This window comes from Vigna unguiculata, chromosome 8 (assembly GCF_037176805.1).
Source record: "Vigna unguiculata cultivar grain cowpea cultivar isolate G323 ecotype 2 chromosome 8, ASM3717680v1, whole genome shotgun sequence".
Taxonomy (NCBI): domain Eukaryota; kingdom Viridiplantae; phylum Streptophyta; class Magnoliopsida; order Fabales; family Fabaceae; genus Vigna; species Vigna unguiculata.
In genome coordinates this window covers 7,046,772-7,066,292 of record NC_140799.1, presented here as the reverse complement: position 1 = coordinate 7,066,292, position 19,521 = coordinate 7,046,772, and the positions used below count along the sequence as shown (strand labels likewise).

Genomic DNA, 19,521 nt, shown 5'->3' with positions numbered 1-19,521 from the left:
TGAAGTGAAAGAGAACATTTTTGTTTTTTTGATTTTTCTTCTCTTTTTTTTTTGGTTATCTGTTACTTATTCTCTTCACGAGCTCAACGTGACATCAATTGTTTCAAATTTATGGAGAAAACCAAATTGTATTTATTGAACGAAAGACAAAGCAGAGTACAACAAACTTTGGATACAATGTCGGTATCCCCTAGTAGCGTATCCTATCAAGGAATCATCATGCATAAAATTTCTTGACTGCATCAGAATTGACCGGTAACGGTAACTCCTCCCCGTCCATCCTTGCGAGAATTAGTGCCCCACCAGAAAATGCTTTCTTCACCACATATGGGCCTTCATAATTTGGAGTCCACTTGCCCCTGTGATCCTTCTGTATAGGTAAGATCTTCTTCAAGACTAGCTCGCCTTCATGGAGCTCTCTAGGGCGTACCCTCTTGTCGAACGCTTTTTTCATTCTTCTTTGGTATAACTGTCCGTGACACACTGCTGTTAGCCTCTTTTCCTCAATGAGGTTGAGCTGGTCAAACCGAGCTTGAATCCATTCAGCCTCTTCCAATTGGGTCTCCATTAACACTCGTAGAGATGGAATTTCTACTTCGAAAGGTAACACTGCCTCCATTCCGTATACCAGAGAGAAAGGCGTTGCCCCAGTCGATGTACGTACTGAAGTGCGATACCCATGTAAAGCGAAAGGAAGCATCTCATGCCAATCTTTATACGTAACCACCATTTTCTGTACAATTTTCTTGATGTTCTTATTAGCAGCCTCGACTGCCCCATTCATCTTTGGACGATAGGGAGAAGAATTATGATGTTGGATTTTAAATTCTTCACACAATTCAGTCATCATTTGTTTGTTCAAGTTGGTGGCGTTATCAGTGATTATCTTGTTGGGCAATCCATATCTGCAAATCAGCTCTCTTTTTATGAATTTGGTCACAACTTTTCTTGTCACATTGGCGTAAGAAGCAGCTTCCACCCATTTTCAGTTTTTACCTTCGCACCTCCTGTGGTAATTTTACACCTCCATGTGTTATGTTTCTCATTTCTTTTCTTCCCACACCCCACTAATCACTCATGCACTCCCATATTTTGTTTTTTCACTTTTATCCTTCTTAATTAAATTTCATCCTTTTATTTTATTTCTTTTCTTTTCTCTAAAAAACAAAAATATTTAAAAATCAAAAAATTGCAAAAAATAGAAAAATCAAAAAAACAAAAATGTTCTCTTTCACTTCATTGTGTTTGTCCGGTCGCTCGCACCGTGTGACACTTATTTTCTAAAAATACAAAAAATAGTTTTCTTTCTCTTTCAGTGTCTGTCCGACCGCTCGCGTTGTGTGACACATATTTTCAAGTAATTCAAAAATACAAAAAAAATATAAAATTCCAAAATATAAAAAACATCAACATTTTCAAACAAACAAGCTTTTAAGAACTACGTGATCCTTGATTCTCCACTGTGAGATACGTAGGAGCAAGGTCAGTCCTTGTCAGGTTCACCTCCAAAAAATTAAATCATTTTCTCAGATTGTTTTCCAAATATCTTTAAAGAACTACGTAACCCTAATTTCTCATTTTGAATGAGAATACGTAGGACCAAGGTCAATCCTTGTCGGGCCCAAAAAAGTTAAAAAATATTTTTGTTTCTTTTTAGCATTATTGTCTTATTAATTTTGGGGAAAATTAACATTTTGAAAATCACATCGACTTTGCATTTTTAATTAAAGGTACCGCCCTCGGGCGGGCGCGGTAGGGTGCTAACACCTTCCCTACGCGTAACCGACTCCCGAATCCAAAATCTGGTTTTTCGCAGACTTGTTTTATTTTTATGGTTTTCCATAGTTTTCCAGAATAACTGTGGTGGCGACTCCAAAATCTCTTTTCAAACCCGTTTTTCTTTTTCGATTCGCCTTTCCCGTCGCGATTACGGTTGCGACAGATGGCGACTCCACTGGGGATTCTAGAGAGTCAAGCCATTTAATTAGAAATGCAAACTTGATGTGATTTTCCTAAAGTTTTCTTTCTCCTTTCTTTTATTTTTGTATTCTTGTCTTCATATGTGGTTGTATATATTTTCTTCTTAGATTAATTGTGTGTGAATTATTGTGCCTATTTTGATATATATTTTGAAATTGCAATATCTTCCTGGGAAATTTTCTGGTTATTCTGTAGGTGGGGGTTTAGGTATGCACTATTCTCCCTTCACACACACATTGTGCATATCATGAGTGGGGCCCTATACCCGGGTCTGTGTAACTTAGAATTAGAGGGGATTGTGTAACAGTGCCACAGTGGATGAACTTCCCAAGTGGTCATTGTGAGAACCCCAACTAGAGTTTGCTTGCTCCTTTGGTACTCTCACTTCTTGTTGATTACCAACTGCCGTGAGAAATGCCATGGAGTGGGCCATGGCTCTAATGACCTTGACCATCAGGTACTAGGGAACCATCCCGGTGAGGGCATGTACTTTACCTTAGATCTATTAGGTGCTAAACCTCTGTTAAGGCACGAAGGGAGATTGCTTGCTTTAACCCTCACCTTTTGTGTGCATAATTGACATGTGAATAAGTGTCTATTTAGGCGCAATCATGCATATAATTTTTATATCATACATCACATCTCATGAAAATAAGCACCTCTTGAGGCGTAAACATGCATTTCATTATGTCACTCTGCATATCATGCATAGTGTTTTCAAATAAGTGTATCACATTTCATCTTCATATCATGCGAATAAATGCCTCTTAAGGCACATGCGTTACATCTCATGTAGGTTTTTGTTTTTAATTAGTTGCATATCATGCATGGTGCTCTTTAATCACATCGGCATACAAAGTGAATAAGTGCCTCTTAGGGCACAAACTTGCATTGCATCGTCACTTCATCTAGCATAATGCATTCATATGTTGATACCAGTTGCATAGGCATGGTTAGGCCTTGCATTACATGCATTTATTTTTTGCATTCATTAGTTCATGCTAATAAAATGAAAGTCGCGGCACCTTGAAGGACTTGCTAAGATCATGGAGAATATGAGAGAGACTCAAGAAGCGGTGAAAGCTGATGTCGAGCAATTGAAAGAACAAATCAGTCAGATCCTGGAGGCCTTAAGAGCATTACTAAACAGTGAGGAAACTTCAGCTCCACCACATCAGCCAAGAGATCAGATGATCCAAACATTCCCACCTTATGGCCTCCCTTCAAGTTACATTCCACCTATCAAAGAGGATATGAGACAAGCATATACCCAAAAGACAGTTGATCACATATCTGTAACTCATATCAGAGATGAAAATGAACTAGGGGCAACCGCTCTTACAGAGCTTCTGGGAAATGTTCAACCAAATGTTGTGCAGGTGGCATCAACGAAGGAACCTGAGATGAAGCCTCCACACTATGCTGCCATATCAGTGGATGTCGAAGCAACCAATAACAAGTTAGAAATGCTGGAGAAAAGGATAAGAGTCATGGAAGGTGGAGGAAGCTCTGAGTTTGAAAATATTATAGGATTGTCCTTAGCCCCGAATGTAGTGATACCTCCAAAGTTTAAATCACCTGAGTTTGAAAAATATAGAGGGACCACTTGTCCTAAGAGCCACATCATGATGTATGGCAAAAAGATGGCTGCGCATGCACACAATGAAAAGCTGTTGATCCATGTCTTCCAAGATAGTTTGGCTGGCATGGCGCTAAATTGGTATGTTCGTCTTGAGCCTTCACGCATCCAGTCTTGGAAGGATCTGGTAGATGCTTTCATGAAGCAGTACGAATATAACATGAATGTGGCTCCTGACAGATTGCAATTGCAGAACATGGTGAAGAAGGAGTCTGAATCATTCAGAGAATATGCCCAAAGGTGGAGAGAGATTGCTGCTCAAGTAGAGCCTCCTTTGAATGACAAGGAGATGGTTAACATATTCCTAAATACCCTACGATCACCATTTTATGAACACATGATAAGTAGTGTCTGCTCGAACTTGGCTGATATAGTGATAATTGGAGAGAGGGTTGAGGGCGGTATAAGAAGTGGAAAAATTGCACTCGACCTGAATGTGGTAGCAAATTTGAATGAGCATATTCCCAGATGTGGGAAGAATAAAGAACAAATAGCTAATCCGCATCTCATTGTCTGTCCTCAAAGGTTGCAATGTAATGAATATAATCAGGCCATTAGGAAAGGAGATTACAAGCAGGAGAAGAAGGTGATGAATTTCACTCCTATCCCCATGACTTACACAGAGATTTTACCATATCTCCTTTGTAAAAACCTTATAAAGGTTTGTCCTACCAGGCCTGTACGACCTCCATACCCGAAGAACTATGATGTAAATGCCAGATGTGATTATCACGGAGGAGTGTCAGGACATTCAACGGAAACATGTGGAGCTCTAAAGCGCAAGGTGCAATCCTTGATGGATTCAGGACGATTGACATTTGAAGGAGGATAACCCGATGTAGAAGAAAATCCTCCATTGGGGCACGAAAATTCCCCTACATGAAGACCTTCATGCGTTGTAGACATTGGCAATTTCATGTTTTTCATATTGTGATAGTGGTGTGGTTTCTCTTCTGTTTTGTTATGACAATTATGTCTAGCTGAACTGCTCTCCTTCATGGATTTCAAGCATAATATATATCTTATCTTTCATTAAGAACAAGTCCAAAAAGGTGTCGCGAAAAATAAAATAAAAGAAAGCAAGATGGTCACATTTTAGTCATTTGTTTTCTTGCAAATCATCAAACTCGTGCTTTAAATAAAAAAAAACAAATGAAACAAAAAAAAGAGAGTAAAGAATGAAAAACAATGTCATTTTGTCATGTGGTTTAATTTTTCAATCAAGATTAATAAGTTGACTTTTTTTCTTTTAAGACGTTCGCGCATGCATTGTATGAAAGCTTCACCATCCGGTCTCCTAAAATAAAAGGATTTGTCCTAACATCATTTTCCCAGCCCAGAGTAATAAACCCAAACCTTTATACTGGGGCAGATTTGCCAAGGTTATTCTTGCTTGTACTACTAGATTGAAAACCCGAGAGGGCAGTCTTGGCAAAAAAAAAAAAAAAAAAAAAGAGGGCAAAAGGAAAGAAAAAATATGATTCGCATTAAGATCATCGAGTTTTGTCGCATAATTAATCTATTGAAAACAATGCAATTTGAATTTGAAATGATGTGTGGCCATCTTTCTCTATCCAAAAAAGTAAAATTATCTCTTGCTACCCCATTGAGCCAAAAATAAATCTTTTTCAAAATTTCTCCCCAAGAAGGGTTATCATTAGAAGTCAACTCAAATGCACCTAGAAAGCACTCAGTAATTAAATAAAGGAGTCATCAAGGAAGAATAAGCCAAAAGGCAAGAAAAATCATAAAGTTATGACAAATGAAAAATGAAAACACGATCTAAAAAAAAAATGTTCAAAAAGTTGACAAATAGGTAATCCAATACCTATATGATAACTCTAGTTTCAAAAAGTGATAACTGATAAACATTCATTTGGGCCTTTGTATCCTTTCTTTCAAAACCTCTTAGCCCACAACCACGTTACAAGCCTATTAGAAGTCCACACAGATTGAAGAATGATTGCTCTGATTTTCTTAAAGATTAATTCTCTGATAAGGCGACATGGCTAACAATGCAGTCGTCAAAAATGGATGAATGAAACAAAAATGAAAAAGTGCAAAAAGAATGAAACAAAAGTAATGTCTCAGGAAGAGGAGAACTCCTTGTTATCCAGTCGAAAGCAAGCAAGAAAAACGAACCAATTGGGGGTAATCTTTTTCATCCAATCTGTTTTAGTCAATCCTTTCCATTTCCACTACCTTTTTTTGAAACAATACCCCTTGTTCATTCAAATTCTTCTCCAAACACTAAGACTAGGCAGTTATGTAGGTCCCACAAGAATTTCTCACCCCAATGCTCATAAATCCCCATCTAGCGAAACAAAACTCATTGGTTGATCAAAATTTTTTGTGTATACCAAAACTGGGGCAGCTTTGCGATTTTCACATAAGCATCTCGCCATAACATTCATTGATCCATATCCTCATACTCTATTTTCCCATATACCACAACTGGGGCAATTTTAGGGTCTCTTGTGTTTTTCATCCTGAATTCACATATTACATCCCCTTTAAGGAGTGTGTGATGAAAGATGCATCCACATTGTTGTCCCAATCTCCTCAAAACCCTTCCAAATATTCCCCATTTTCACCTGTTTGTGAATTCAAGCAAGCATGCAAGATGTCGCAAGAGAGAAAGTCATGTGAACATTAAACCTTGAAGTTTGTGACATTCCTCAATTTCAAAAGCATTAAGAAAAAAGCAATGAGTTTGATGATTGCAAAGAGAACATTTGACTCTTTTAAAAAAAAAAACTTCAAAAAGCAGAATATAACAAGTTTGTCATCATGCATTCATGCATTTCAAGATCTTGATCTTTACAATAATGTTTTGATCCTTGTACTTTAAATGAGAAAACATGTTTTCCATCATATAAAATCATTTGCATGTCAGATCATTGTGTCATGTGTTGACACCAGATTCAAAAAGCAAAAAATCTTGACATCATAAAACAAGTGAGCATTGTCATGCATCATACTTCTTTGAACCATTGTCTCTTCTAAAGGAACCAATTCACAAGAATCATCCTCTTGACACTTCTTGGATTAGCGGTCCTCTTCATTCATATGAATGACCTATATATGTTCTAAGCCCAGCTTTGCCTGGCCCAACAAGTCCAGCTTTGCCTGGCCCACCAAGCCCAATTTTGTATTGGCCCAACAAGCCCAGTCCCGTACTCGCCCAGCTTTGCCTGGCCCACCAAGCCCAGCAAGCCCAGTTCCATACTGGCCCACCAAGCTCAGCTTTGCCTAGCCCACCAAGCCCAGCTTTGCCTGGCCCACCAAGCCCAGCAAGCCCAGTTTCATACTAGCCCACCAAGTTTAGTTCTGTAATGACCCGCCAAGCCCAGTTCCGTACTGGCCCACCAAGCCTAGTTCCATACTGGCCCCTAATCCCAACTTAATCTGGCCCACAAAGCCCATCTCACTTGGCCCGCTAAGCCTATCTCGCATGACCCTCAAAGCCCAAGTTACCTGGCCCACAAAGCCCATTACGCCTTATCTCCTAAGTCCAGTTTTTCTAGCAAAACAAATTATAAATAATAAATAAAATAAATAAATAATGAAAGAAATAAAAAATGCAAAAAAATTCTTTCCATCATGTTTCATCACTATCATACAGTCTCATCATATCACATCATCCATCATACATCATACATCATAAAAATCAATGAAAGTTGATTAAAAAAAAGAAAATCGCTCAAAAAGAGAAAATTTGAAAAAAAATCAACCAGTATAATTATTTTGTACAAGTTTCACCAATGTTAAGCACCCATGTGATGTTTGCCGATGCATCAAAATCAAACCTCAGGTTTCTCCTTTCGAACAACGACCCTCTCCTTGGGAATGGTCAAGTCCAGGTATAGACCCTCTCCTTTGGAATGGTCAAATCAACATTGCATCGAGACCCTCTCCGTAGGACTGGTCATCGATTCCTTCACATCAAGGCCCTCTGCAAAGCAATGGTCATTGATTTCTTGGTTGCATCGAGACCCTCTGCAAGGCAATGGTCATCGATTTCTTACATCAAGGCCCTCTCCTTAGGAATGGTCATTGATTCTCTTTGTCACATTGAGACCCTCTCCATGGGGCTGGTCATCGATTCCTTCACATCAAGGCCCTCTGCAAAGCAATGGTCATTGATTTCTTGGTTGCATCGAGACCCTCTGCAAGGCACTGGTCATCGATTCATTTACATCAAGGCCCTCTGCAAAGCAATGGTCATTGATTTGTTGATTACATCGAGACCCTCTGCAAGACAATGGTTATCGATTTCTTTACATAGAGACTCTCTCCCTAAGAATGGTCGAATCCACACATAAAATTTCAAACAAAAAAAATCAAAACAAAAAAAATTCAAATTTTCAAAAACAAAATCTAAAAAAAAAGAATTTCAAAATTAAAAGAAAAAATTAAATTAAAAAACAAATTTGAAGGTTTGTCTAGCATCACAACCCTCTCTACTAGAATGGTTAGTGATTTCTTTCCTCTTTTTCGGACCTTGACCCTCTTCATAGAATTTGTCATCGTATCTCTTTAAATTAGTTTTTATTCACCTTCTTCCTTTCCGAAACCCGAACGAAATTAGTGTTTCTATCTTTACTTATTTTTTACTATGATATTATGAAAAGTCAATTATTCATATTATCAGTAAAATCTAAGTAAAGAGGGGCAGCTGTCAACACCCAATTTCGTCCGGGTAAAAAATAAAAATTTTAATTTAAAAAATAAAAAATACAAAATAAGGTGAACCTTGACTTGAGTATGAATAAATATTTTTATTTTTAATTTTATTTTATTATTTGTATTTCTTATATATATATATATACACGTACATTTTTTATTTATTTATCTATTTCATTTACTTTTATTTATTTATTTATTATTATTATTATTATTATCTTGTTTTACTTTACATTTATTTTTATCTTATTTTGAATTTTTATCTTATCCTATTTTATTTCTTTTTATTATTATTTTCGTTTTATTTTTTATTTTTATTTTTTATTTTTAAAAGGAAAAAAACAATAATAATATATAAAAAATGAAATGATGAACGTTGAAGTCAATGGGGCTAGAGCTGCCACACCTGCTGCACTCTCGCTGACCCTTCCACTCTCGTCCAAAGAAAGATTGTCACCTTGCATACTTTTCTCTGATTTTGGGTCTTGACATGAAAAAGGAAGTGTTTAGATGGCAACTTATCACTGCGACATCAGCCATTGGGATGCAGATTACAACCGTAGGGTGGTTGGGAGGCAACGACGGGCTATTTCAAAAAATACAGAGAAAAAAAAGAAAAAGGGAGGACATAAGGAGATAACAGAAGAGAGTTGGCAGAGGGAGCGAACTCGCGAAAGAGAGCGAGAGACACAGAAGTTAACGGGCATAAGAAAAACAGAAAAAACAAACACAAGAGCATATCCAAGGCAACAAAGAAAAAAGGCGAACAAGAAGCATCAAGCAACAAGAGAGGAATTGAACCATTTAACAACGAGCAATACAAACACAAGGAGGCCGCAAGAGGTATGCATCGATATTCTTGGACGTTTGAATCAATGCAATATTATCTGGTAGTCCTTGAATGAGTGCTGTCATGTTGTGTTTATGCTTTGTTTGTTGCTATTGGTTCATGATATGATACTGCACGAGGTGTAGTTTGGGTTGAGTGATAGAAAACGTAATCCACAGTCACCCCGTTAGTATACGAGCACTGCACTCCTTTCACCGTTCAAGCCCCAATCGAACCCCACAGCCACGGTTTCCCTCCATTCCTCCAACACCAAACTTTTTCCCCTCATTTTTCCATCACCATCATTGAATCCATTTGAATCTGCATATACAGCAAACAAAACAACAGAGACCCAAGGAAACACCCACATTCATGCCTCAAACCCATTCACAAACCAGATTCCGTTAACACTTTCCAACACCCTCATCACTGTCATGTAATTCTCATCCTACCACGAACCAACCACTCTCACACGGTCACCAACAAGTATCACCTTCAATCCACCCTTCTACCTACACCATCCTCCATTGTTAGCCACTGCTCCATTGCTTTCACAGCACACTAAACACTCGCACCTTTCACGCGGGAGGAAGATAAGGTATCGCCGGCGGCCTTGCCGCCGACGGGTCAGAGTTGGAGCAGAGAAGCATCTTGGCCACGGGTTCGCCCATGGTTTTCGTGCAACAGTAACGAGAGAGAAGGTTTCGCTCACTAATGAAGAAGTGAAATCACAAGCCCCCTCATTTCGCGTCAACGGCGCCGACGATAGCGCCGGCGATGGTCTCGATCACGAGCGTCGCAATTGAGCGGTGGCGAGCTCCAGAGGTGCGGCTAGTTGGAGGGTCGACGAAAGCGGTGGCTGCTCGAGAGAAGATGTGTGGCTGCCGGCGTAAGCTCGATCATGACCACCGTAGCGGCGACGACTCCGAATGGGTCAGAGGTGATGGCGGTGACGTTGGTCGGCTGGCGCAATGCGTCTGCGGCTGCTCAAGTTCGGAAGAGGCAGAGAGAAAGGATATGATGTTTGAAGGAGAAGTTTAGTTAATTAGGATCAGAGAAAAATTAGGTTTTGTGGTTTTTCTCGCGCACCCCCAACATTAATCATCTACACACCCACGAGTTTCTTTGGGCTGCTCAACACTTTTGCTCCGTGCACCTCCCATCTTAATATCTACACCTCCCCTCTTTGTGTTTCAGCTTCATTCACTAATTGCACCCCAGTTTTTACTGTTTGCGCTTTTTCAGCATCTTCACCCCATTTTCAGTTTTTACCTTCGCACCTCCTGTGGTAATTTTACACCTCCATGTGTTATGTTATGTTTCTCATTTCTTTTCTTCCCACACCCCACTAATCACTCATGCACTCCCATATTTTGTTTTTTCACTTTTATCCTTCTTAATTAAATTTCATCCTTTTATTTTATTTCTTTTCTTTTCTCTAAAAAACAAAAATATTTAAAAATCAAAAAATTGCAAAAAATAGAAAAATCAAAAAAACAAAAATGTTCTCTTTCACTTCATTGTGTTTGTCCGGTCGCTCGCACCGTGTGACACTTATTTTCTAAAAATACAAAAAATAGTTTTCTTTCTCTTTCAGTGTCTGTCCGACCGCTCGCGTTGTGTGACACATATTTTCAAGTAATTCAAAAATACAAAAAAAATATAAAATTCCAAAATATAAAAAACATCAACATTTTCAAACAAACAAGCTTTTAAGAACTACGTGATCCTTGATTCTCCACTGTGAGATACGTAGGAGCAAGGTCAGTCCTTGTCAGGTTCACCTCCAAAAAATTAAATCATTTTCTCAGATTGTTTTCCAAATATCTTTAAAGAACTACGTAACCCTGATTTCTCATTTTGAATGAGAATACGTAGGACCAAGGTCAATCCTTGTCGGGCCCAAAAAAGTTAAAAAATATTTTTGTTTCTTTTTAGCATTATTGTCTTATTAATTTTGGGGAAAATTAACATTTTGAAAATCACATCGACTTTGCATTTTTAATTAAAGGTACCGCCCTCGGGCGGGCGCGGTAGGATGCTAACACCTTCCCTACGCGTAACCGACTCCCGAATCCAAAATCTGGTTTTTCGCAGACTTGTTTTATTTTTATGGTTTTCCATAGTTTTCCAGAATAACTGTGGTGGCGACTCCAAAATCTCTTTTCAAACCCGTTTTTCTTTTTCGATTCGCCTTTCCCGTCGCGATTACGGTTGCGACAACATCAATATAGATGGCTGTTTTGTTTTGTTTAGTTTCGCGGAGTTCTTTAAGTATTATGGTTTGAATAGCAATTTTTACGTACATTTTAGTTATATAGGAAACAATATTTTTCTTTATAAGATTTTCTTGGCTGAAGGAACACAAATATTGTATGAGAGGGTTTCATCTGAACTGCTGAACAATGATTGTAATACTTCCACTGGTAATGATACTCAAACGGTGGTTGGTAATGGCCTTGATAATGAAAATCATAACCTGACCAAGAAGCTAACTCAATATGATGTTGAAGCTTCATGTCTGGTATGCAAATTCTTTATTGTCTTTAATTTGATCTTGGTATTTTGGTTTTGCTGGTTTGTCTAAATTAATTTCATTGTGTTGCAGTATCTGCACTCAAATTTTGCTAAACAGTTTTTGGATAAGGATAGGAAGAGATATTTCATTACCAATGAAACCTGCAGACGCTAGCCTTGCAGAATTCGATGGACTGGAAGAACTTGTTATGAATGCTATATCACATGTGGGGGGAAAAGATTCTGCAAAGATAATCTGTTGGTTGCTGGTGATATCATTCAATTTGGAATGGACAATAAGAAGAAAAATGTAATCCATGTAGTTAAGGTTTAAACTGTAAAGCCTTATGTAGTAGTTTGAACACCTGGAATACTTTAGTATGTTTTAACCATACATCTATATATTTTATTTATTGTGTTAATATTGTGTGCTCAATATTGTTAATATGTTTATCCGTAGTTATATTTTTGTTTTTATATCCGTTATTGAATTTCCTTTGTCGATGATGACTTGGTCTTTAATAAACAATTAATTGTTATTTTGTTTTCAACAATGAGATCCAAGTTTAATTGTTATTTTGTTTTCAACAATGACGTACAACTGTTTTATGATAAACTATAATCAACTTGTTTAAAAAAATTTCAATTACTCAAGTTTTGTATAATTTATTTTAATAGTAATAGTTTGTACATTTTAAAAGTAATTTTTCATTACGTATTGTAGAAATATATAATTATAACAAAATGTATAATCCTACTATATGTATTACAAAATTTCAAACATATGATTATCATTACAACAGATGTTGAAAATTTAACAAAGAATTATTCACCATTGCTTTCTACATATTGGTAATGGTTTTTATTAGTTCTTCGTCCATAAATTGATCTAAAATATGTTAGTTGGAACCGTGTAATTGACTCTTGTACAATTATGCTGTTTGTTATTAATAATTAGAATAACCTAGGACCTATAGATTTATATTCAGCACTCATCTGCGGATTTGAAATTACATCAAATCCATTCGTTTGTTTCGTTGTTGGTATGATAACGCCGTTAGGTTGAAGATATTCTATTATGTAGTCAGAATTAATATATAAATATTTTACAGTCACGTTGTTATGTAATGGAGGTGCATAAATGAATTATCGTGGTGTTGTTAGTTAAATTAAGGATGAGTTGGTGGATGGGTTGGTTTTGTCTTAAATACAATGTTGCATATGTGGAGTAATGGTACAAAGCAATGGTAAAGCTTCGTGGTTTCAACAGTACTTCCTACAGTCGTTCATGTCATTCAGCTTGTATGAACAAAGTAGAAATGGGACCAGAGAACAAAATATGGATCAATCTGGGTAAGAATTACTCCTCCATCACTGTGATTTGCCTATGAATTTGGGGACAATGAAAAATTTGTAAATTTGTCTTTAAATATTCATGAATAAGATAATTACCTACTCTGTCGATCGTTATTGGATTTAGCACATCAAGTGTATACCAAATTTGTTTCTGTGATATTTATTTACTTACTGTTTTCAAGAATTCTTAATCTGGTATCTAACAACGTGGAGATTGATATTTCATTGTTGGGAATTGATATCGTGATTTCTAACTTCCAGCATGGGTAGATGTTTCACGCATCATTGGCCTGCTTGGATGTATGTCCAAATAAAGTAAGTCTCTGTCTCAATGTTTAATACTATATCATATTGCTAAACACTACTGGACAAAATATTTTGAAATTCATAACTAAAGATTGCTAAGCTATACATTTTGGAAGACTTCTTTGTAAACAACATTTGTTGTTTTGCTGCATCTTTTGTTGTCATTGTCATGGATTAATATCTTTAATCCAGATTTACTTTGAACTCTAGAAATTGCAACGTAGAGCTGACCGTGGCTAAATACGGGTGTCGGCAAATACAATCCGACAAAACCTAGTGACTGACCTTGAGATTTGTTTATTGTCATTGCATATGAGAGCATGATGGGAAATTGCTTTTAATTAGCTTAAATGGCCATGGAGACTGGGACGGAGACATTGACATTCGAGGAATATAAATTTCTTGTCCATCCTTGTTACCTGTTATCAATTTAGCACCTATGACATAGTTTGCAAGTCTGGTCACGATCAATCTGCTTCCATTGCATAATCCTGTAGCTTGGTTCAAGTTTCTCAAAAGCATTATAGGTACTCTGTAACATACTCCAATCTTTAGTTTGATCTTATGGTTAGGAAGTCCAGACATACTAAGTGAATTTAGGAACTCAGAGGTGATATTGCTATAAGCATCACTTGAAGCAGATTCATCCACTGAATCAGAGCTAAGATATTCTTTTTCTTCCCCTGTAAACAATTGTTAAATATATAAATAAGACTATTATTAATACCAATCATACCAACATGTACCATTATAAATTCATGACTTCCATTGGCATACCTGGAATTAGTGATAGCATGTATTCATTGATTTGATTGACAATCTCAATTCTACTTGCTAATATTTCTCTGCTCTGCAAAAATGATTCTTCTGTGTACTTGTGAATTAAATATGGATATGTTGTATTCACAATTGCCTCTATCAGGTCATTGAACTCTGAAATCAGAAATTCCTTGGGTATTTCGACTTCTACTAAACCGTCATTTGGTTCTTCTAACTTACCATCACCAATTTTAACAATCCAATCTGAGAATTCCTGAATCTCGGATGCAGTACTACTTTGTAAACCTCATTGTAGCAGACGCAGATTTTTTGTCAATGTTAGAACTTCACAGTGATCCCAAAGATAAGATGCATTAATTGTGGAATTTACAATATCGGACCTGCTACCTCCAGGAATAACAGGAAGGATTTGCCTAAAGTCACCTCCGAATACTATCACTTTTCCACCAAAAACAACATTCTCTTTTGTCATACCACTCATTATGTCATTCAAAATTCTATCTAATGCTTCAAAACAATATTTGTGTGTCATTGGAGCTTCGTCCCAAATAATAAGTTCAGCTTTCTTTAACAACTCTGAAGCTTCAGATCCTTGTTCGATATTGCAAACTGAATTATCTAATGTTGGTACTGGTATCTTAAATTTAGAATGTGTTGTTCGTCCTCCTGGTAGTAATAGAGAAGCTATTCCACTTGAAGCAACTGTCAGTACAATTTTTCCTTCAGAACGAAATGCTGATGACAGTGTTCTCCACATGAAAGTTTTTCCAGTTCCACCATATCCATATAGAAAGAATACTCCTCCTTATTTATTTAGAACGGCCTTACTAATCTTTTCAAAAATTTGCTTTTGTTCACCTGAAAGGAATTGTTATGACAGTTGTTAAATAATGTCATTTTCGTTTAAAATAATACAATAAGAAAGAACATAGATTTTGAACCTGTCATTGATCTTAAGTTGGATTGGAACAATTCTCGTTGCTCATCAATGTTATAATTCAGTTCTGCATAAATAAGCCTATTTCCACAATTTTGGACAACAAGATCATTTGGGTATGGCATGGTTGGGAAGAATTTTAAACTGCTTCTATTATCTTCAAGCAATTTTTCTATCTCGATCAAAGTCAGGTTTTAGAGCATTTCTGTTCCAATGGTTAAATCTGCGTACAAATAATTTATAGAATTTCTTGTTATTGGGACAGTGAACTCAATTGGCTACACTCTTGACTCGGATTAACTTCATTGCCAAAACATCTACAAGTAGAAAATTTAAATGATTATAATACAATATATGTTAAACATAATGTTAGTATCTAAAATATAACAAAACATACTCTATCCATTGCTCCCTGAATCGAACTAACTCAGCACATTCTTCACCCATAAAGAGCTTTGAACCATTCCAGGAATTGGATATTGAGACTGGCCACCGTCCTAAATTAACAGCAAGATCAGCAAAAAAAAAAAAAAAAACCACAAAACACACAAATAAAATGGACAAACCTGAACACGACTTAATCTTAGCCTGTGTCAACAGAACGACAAAAAGATAGGAATCTGGTTCACCCTTCCAATTACTCATAAACTTGAAGTAATATGAATCCCACAACGTACAACCAATGATTGCAGAACTGTAAAAAATGCGACAATATCAAGTCATAAATGAGAATACAACAATATTAAAAAACATAGTAAATAATTACTAACCTCATATCCCTTATATTAAAGACCACATTCTTCGACTGAGGATTACACCTCACATTATCAACCACTCCAATAATATCTAAAACAAAGAATAACAACCCATTCAACTCATAATCTTCATATACTAAATTCCAAAGAACAACATCATATGTATATACCATACACCAGATCAACAGAGTAATTTCCATCCACTATATCTTCAATACTTTTGAAGTTGTAAACGTTCAGTGGAATACTCAAAATTGGTTGTTGTTTTATAGTTGTTGCCCCAATGAACAACAATTTGTAAGGATGTTCACATACCCGAAATTGTCCTTGATTTTTCAATATCTTAAACTTATGCATTATATAGGTTTGACCCTCTACCACTTTTTCTTCCCACAAACATAAATCCTCCTTTTTTTACCATGGCAGGAATCATATCACCCTGGAAAAAAAAAGCATAAAAATAGCAACACATAAAACAGCATCACAATTGCATTACCTTCTGATCCAAAAGAATCAACTCCATATGACGACTATTATCCCGGTTTTGAACAAATCACAAGTCTTTCACTCTAACAGCAAGTTTCAATGTTTCTTTCTTGTCATCAATATCTTTGATGAGATCAAGTTTTCTCGTCATCAGAAGATACAAACACAACCTACACCAAGTTAACATACAAGCAACGTAATAACACCAACTACAGAATCTGACAAAAAAATAACAGCAACTCTTAAACGGAAAGAACAAACAGAAACCATAACTCATGAAGATAGGGTAAGATACTGCAGAACGAAGAGTAAAAACTGAGGAAGAAGGAAAGAACCCAGCTGAAACAATTTTTAAAATACAGAACAATGAACTTTGATCGTAAAGGAACGGAGCTCATTAATTAATCCATGCAAATCAATCAAATCATGCAGTACTCCTCCATCTAAGGCGGGAAACCGAAAATGAATTCTTTGGCCACACAATCGAACGAAATCGAAGCTTGATCATAGGGGTACATTCGTCAGAAACAAAAATGAAAATGGCCAGATCACGGAAGAAGCAAACTTACCAAAAAACCTAAAAATGGGACAGCTGTCAAGAATGTAAGTTGGGGTATTTGGGTCTTTTCCAGAAGTCATTGTTTTATTATATTTTAGACATTGTCAATAATTCATTTTATATGTTTTGTGCTTTGACCTTTAATGGACTCTCATTTATGTTTTACTAGACTATGTGTACTGGATTATTTTTCCACGTTTTCAACTTTTATGATAAGAATAATCTGGCATTTGTTTTCTCATCTCAGTCGTACGTTTCTTTTTCATCAGTGTCATTTTTCTTATAAAGAACGAAATCTATTGTCTTCTCTTGAATTGATAAACGTTGAGAACCTTGTTCATACTTTTTATTTTCATTCTCTGCCTTAGGAGACAATATATAATACATTATTTTATTTTTTTATTGTTTAAATTTATTAATATATTCTCACAATTTTTATTTTGATTTTAATATTATGCATACAACTACTTTTATAATCACTTATGAAAATAAAAAAATTGTGAATCCATATTTTTCATACTCGAAGTAACTGATAGTAAATAGTGAAAAGGAAAACAATTACCTTGTGTGTTTGGATGAAACATTTCAACAATATTGAGAAATTGAAATGTATTATATTGAATCTTTTGCAATTAAATTCCCTTCATTTTCTAAATAATTTATTTGGATAAATAAATTAAAACACCTTATATTTTAATTTCTTGTTTGGATAAAACAATTGCATTTCTTATGAGACAAAATTTCATTTAACAGTATTGGTTTTAGGCTTAATTAAGTTTTGATTCATTATAAATTTGGAAATGAGTTCGACAACCTAGGTGGATGGGGTCGACCCAATGACCCAACCGAACTGGTCTGACCCGATGACCTAGACAGGTCGGGCCAGCCGAGAAACCCCGATGGGCTGGACCGTCTCGACGATCCAAACAAGCCTGATTAGTTGGACGACCCATACGGGCCGATCGTGCCCATCAAGTTCGTCGACCTGGGTAAAGTATTATTAAATATTATTAATAATATTTAATATATTAAAAAAAATTAATAATATATTTTTCATATTTAAGAAGAAAGTCCATGGACTAGCTTGGTCCATAGGGCTTTTGTGGGATTTTTTGCTCTGTGGGCTTCTTTAATATGGGACTTTTTGGTCTCGTGGGCTTTTTTAGCCTTAGCCCACTTGGGCTAGGGCCAAACCCTGTGGATTGGGCCAAATTGACAACTCTACAAGAGAGTCCAGACTGTGAGGTTGAGTGTGAAAAATTTCAAATTCCATCTATTTTGAAGGATTTGAATTTATACTACTTTAGCTAATTGAAATACTTCAAAAAATGTTTGCATTTTAAATGCTTTTTAATTTTTCTATCCAAAAAAACATTTCATTAGAAAGAAATCTAAATTCTTCAAAAAAATGAATTGCTTCATTAAAATACTTTATCCAAACACACCATTAGGATTACCTATGATCGTTGAAGCATTGATCAGATGCTTGAGGTGCTCATGGAGATCATCTTACCGGTGAGTAGAGAGGTTCACTTTTATATTCTCAATTAAATTCGTGTTTGTTGGGTGCATTTTTTACACACCATTACTCCAATCTTTTCATCTCCTAATCTAACTTTACACATCAAAGTTTTTCTTCTTCTTTATGTTGAGGTTTTAAGTCAACTCATGAGAAGAATATGGATTGCAATAGTACAAATTATTTGGAACCAAGGAAATAAAATTACATTCAAGGATAAAGGGTAGATACAAAGAAGATTTTCAACTTAGAAGGGATTGGATTATAAATAAGTCTCCAAAAACTCATTTTGTTAGGATCGCATAGCATAATGTTTGTGTGGACAAATTCAAGAGGGAAGGTGAAGTGAGTTTTTAATAAAAAATTGTGTTTTTAAAATTTTTCTCTTATAATATCAAAGTTCAATTAAATTTTTTTCCTTTATTTTAATAATCATAATAAAATAGAGGGGGTAGGGAAGAGAAAATTGCATAAGGTATTTTATATTGGTTCAGATAAAAAAAGCCATATATCCAATTGTTAGTCTCTCCAAAGAGGGATTAACTCAATCACTAAAAATAAACCAAACTTAAAATCACAAAAATAATAGTTTAGGATAGAAAGTACCTCTCTTAAAGCCACAAGAGACGAAAGACACCTCCCTTCAAATCCACAAGAGATGAACACCTCATTTGAGTCACACAAAGAATGAAGAGACATCTCCTAAATCACACAAAAGATGAAGAAACACCTCCTTTGAATCACACAAAGGATGAACAGTTTTACATAACAACAACAACAACAACACTCAATCACTCAAGATTCTACTTGATAAAAGTTATAACTCTACCCACACCAAGTTTCCAAAGCCGTATAGAGAGTTCTCAACTTCTCTAATGTCTATCTTTTGTAAAATGAATTCTCACCTTTATTTATAGAAGCCACTTTCGAAATTAGGTTAAAAATATGAAAAGTCAAGTTACAACTGTCGTTGATAATCAATTATCATAAGTGATATCATAAGTGATAATTGACTATCATAAAGGTTTTTCTCGAAAATCAATTTTATTGAGATAATCGATTATCACATGAGATAATTGATTATTCTAGTGAGTTTTGCAAAATTTAGAACTTTCTCAATGATGCTCTACTCCTTGAGTTTTGCCTTTTGACTCTTGGCCTAATAATTTAAC

The 19,521-nt window shown here is 35.9% G+C and overlaps 3 protein-coding genes and 1 long non-coding RNA gene across 4 annotated transcripts; 2 read left to right on the top strand and 2 right to left on the bottom strand.

Annotated features, from left to right (window-relative positions):
- Positions 1–217: 217 nt before the first annotated feature.
- LOC146884077 (uncharacterized) lies at positions 218–784 on the bottom strand. The gene has a single exon (XM_085665841.1). It carries the CDS (start codon positions 782–784, stop codon positions 218–220), a length of 567 nt encoding a protein of 188 aa, XP_085521967.1.
- Positions 785–3,026: 2,242 nt separating this feature from the next.
- On the top strand, positions 3,027–4,451 carry LOC146884076 (uncharacterized). The gene has a single exon (XM_085665840.1). The coding sequence runs from the start codon at positions 3,027–3,029 to the stop codon at positions 4,449–4,451; it is 1,425 nt and encodes a 474-aa protein (XP_085521966.1).
- Positions 4,452–7,033: 2,582 nt separating this feature from the next.
- Positions 7,034–12,024, top strand: LOC146884075 (uncharacterized). Its single transcript, XR_014984111.1, has 3 exons — positions 7,034–9,148; positions 11,495–11,658; positions 11,743–12,024. It is a non-coding gene; the product is annotated as an uncharacterized LOC146884075 (long non-coding RNA).
- Positions 12,025–13,616: 1,592 nt separating this feature from the next.
- On the bottom strand, positions 13,617–14,850 carry LOC146884074 (uncharacterized). The gene is made up of 3 exons (XM_085665839.1): positions 14,481–14,850; positions 14,091–14,378; positions 13,617–13,996 (listed from the first exon to the last, which is right to left on the bottom strand). The coding sequence occupies exons 1-3, from the start codon at positions 14,848–14,850 to the stop codon at positions 13,617–13,619; spliced, it is 1,038 nt and encodes a 345-aa protein (XP_085521965.1).
- Between the last annotated feature and the right edge of the window lie 4,671 nt (positions 14,851–19,521).

Bases quoted from the DNA above. Each gene is read 5' to 3' on its own strand.
- LOC146884074 (XM_085665839.1), bottom strand. From the start codon at position 14,850: ATGTGGAGAACACTGTCATCAGCATTTCGTTCTGAAGGAAAAATTGTA. The intron at 14,379-14,480 runs GTAGCAGGTCCG...TGCTACAATGAG, and splicing joins CCTTCCTGTTATTCCTGGAG to GTTTACAAAGTAGTACTGCA. The intron at 13,997-14,090 runs GTATGCCAATGG...AATTGTTTACAG, and splicing joins CATGCTATCACTAATTCCAG to GGGAAGAAAAAGAATATCTT.
- LOC146884076 (XM_085665840.1), top strand. From the start codon at position 3,027: ATGGAGAATATGAGAGAGACTCAAGAAGCGGTGAAAGCTGATGTCGAG.
- LOC146884077 (XM_085665841.1), bottom strand. From the start codon at position 784: ATGAATGGGGCAGTCGAGGCTGCTAATAAGAACATCAAGAAAATTGTA.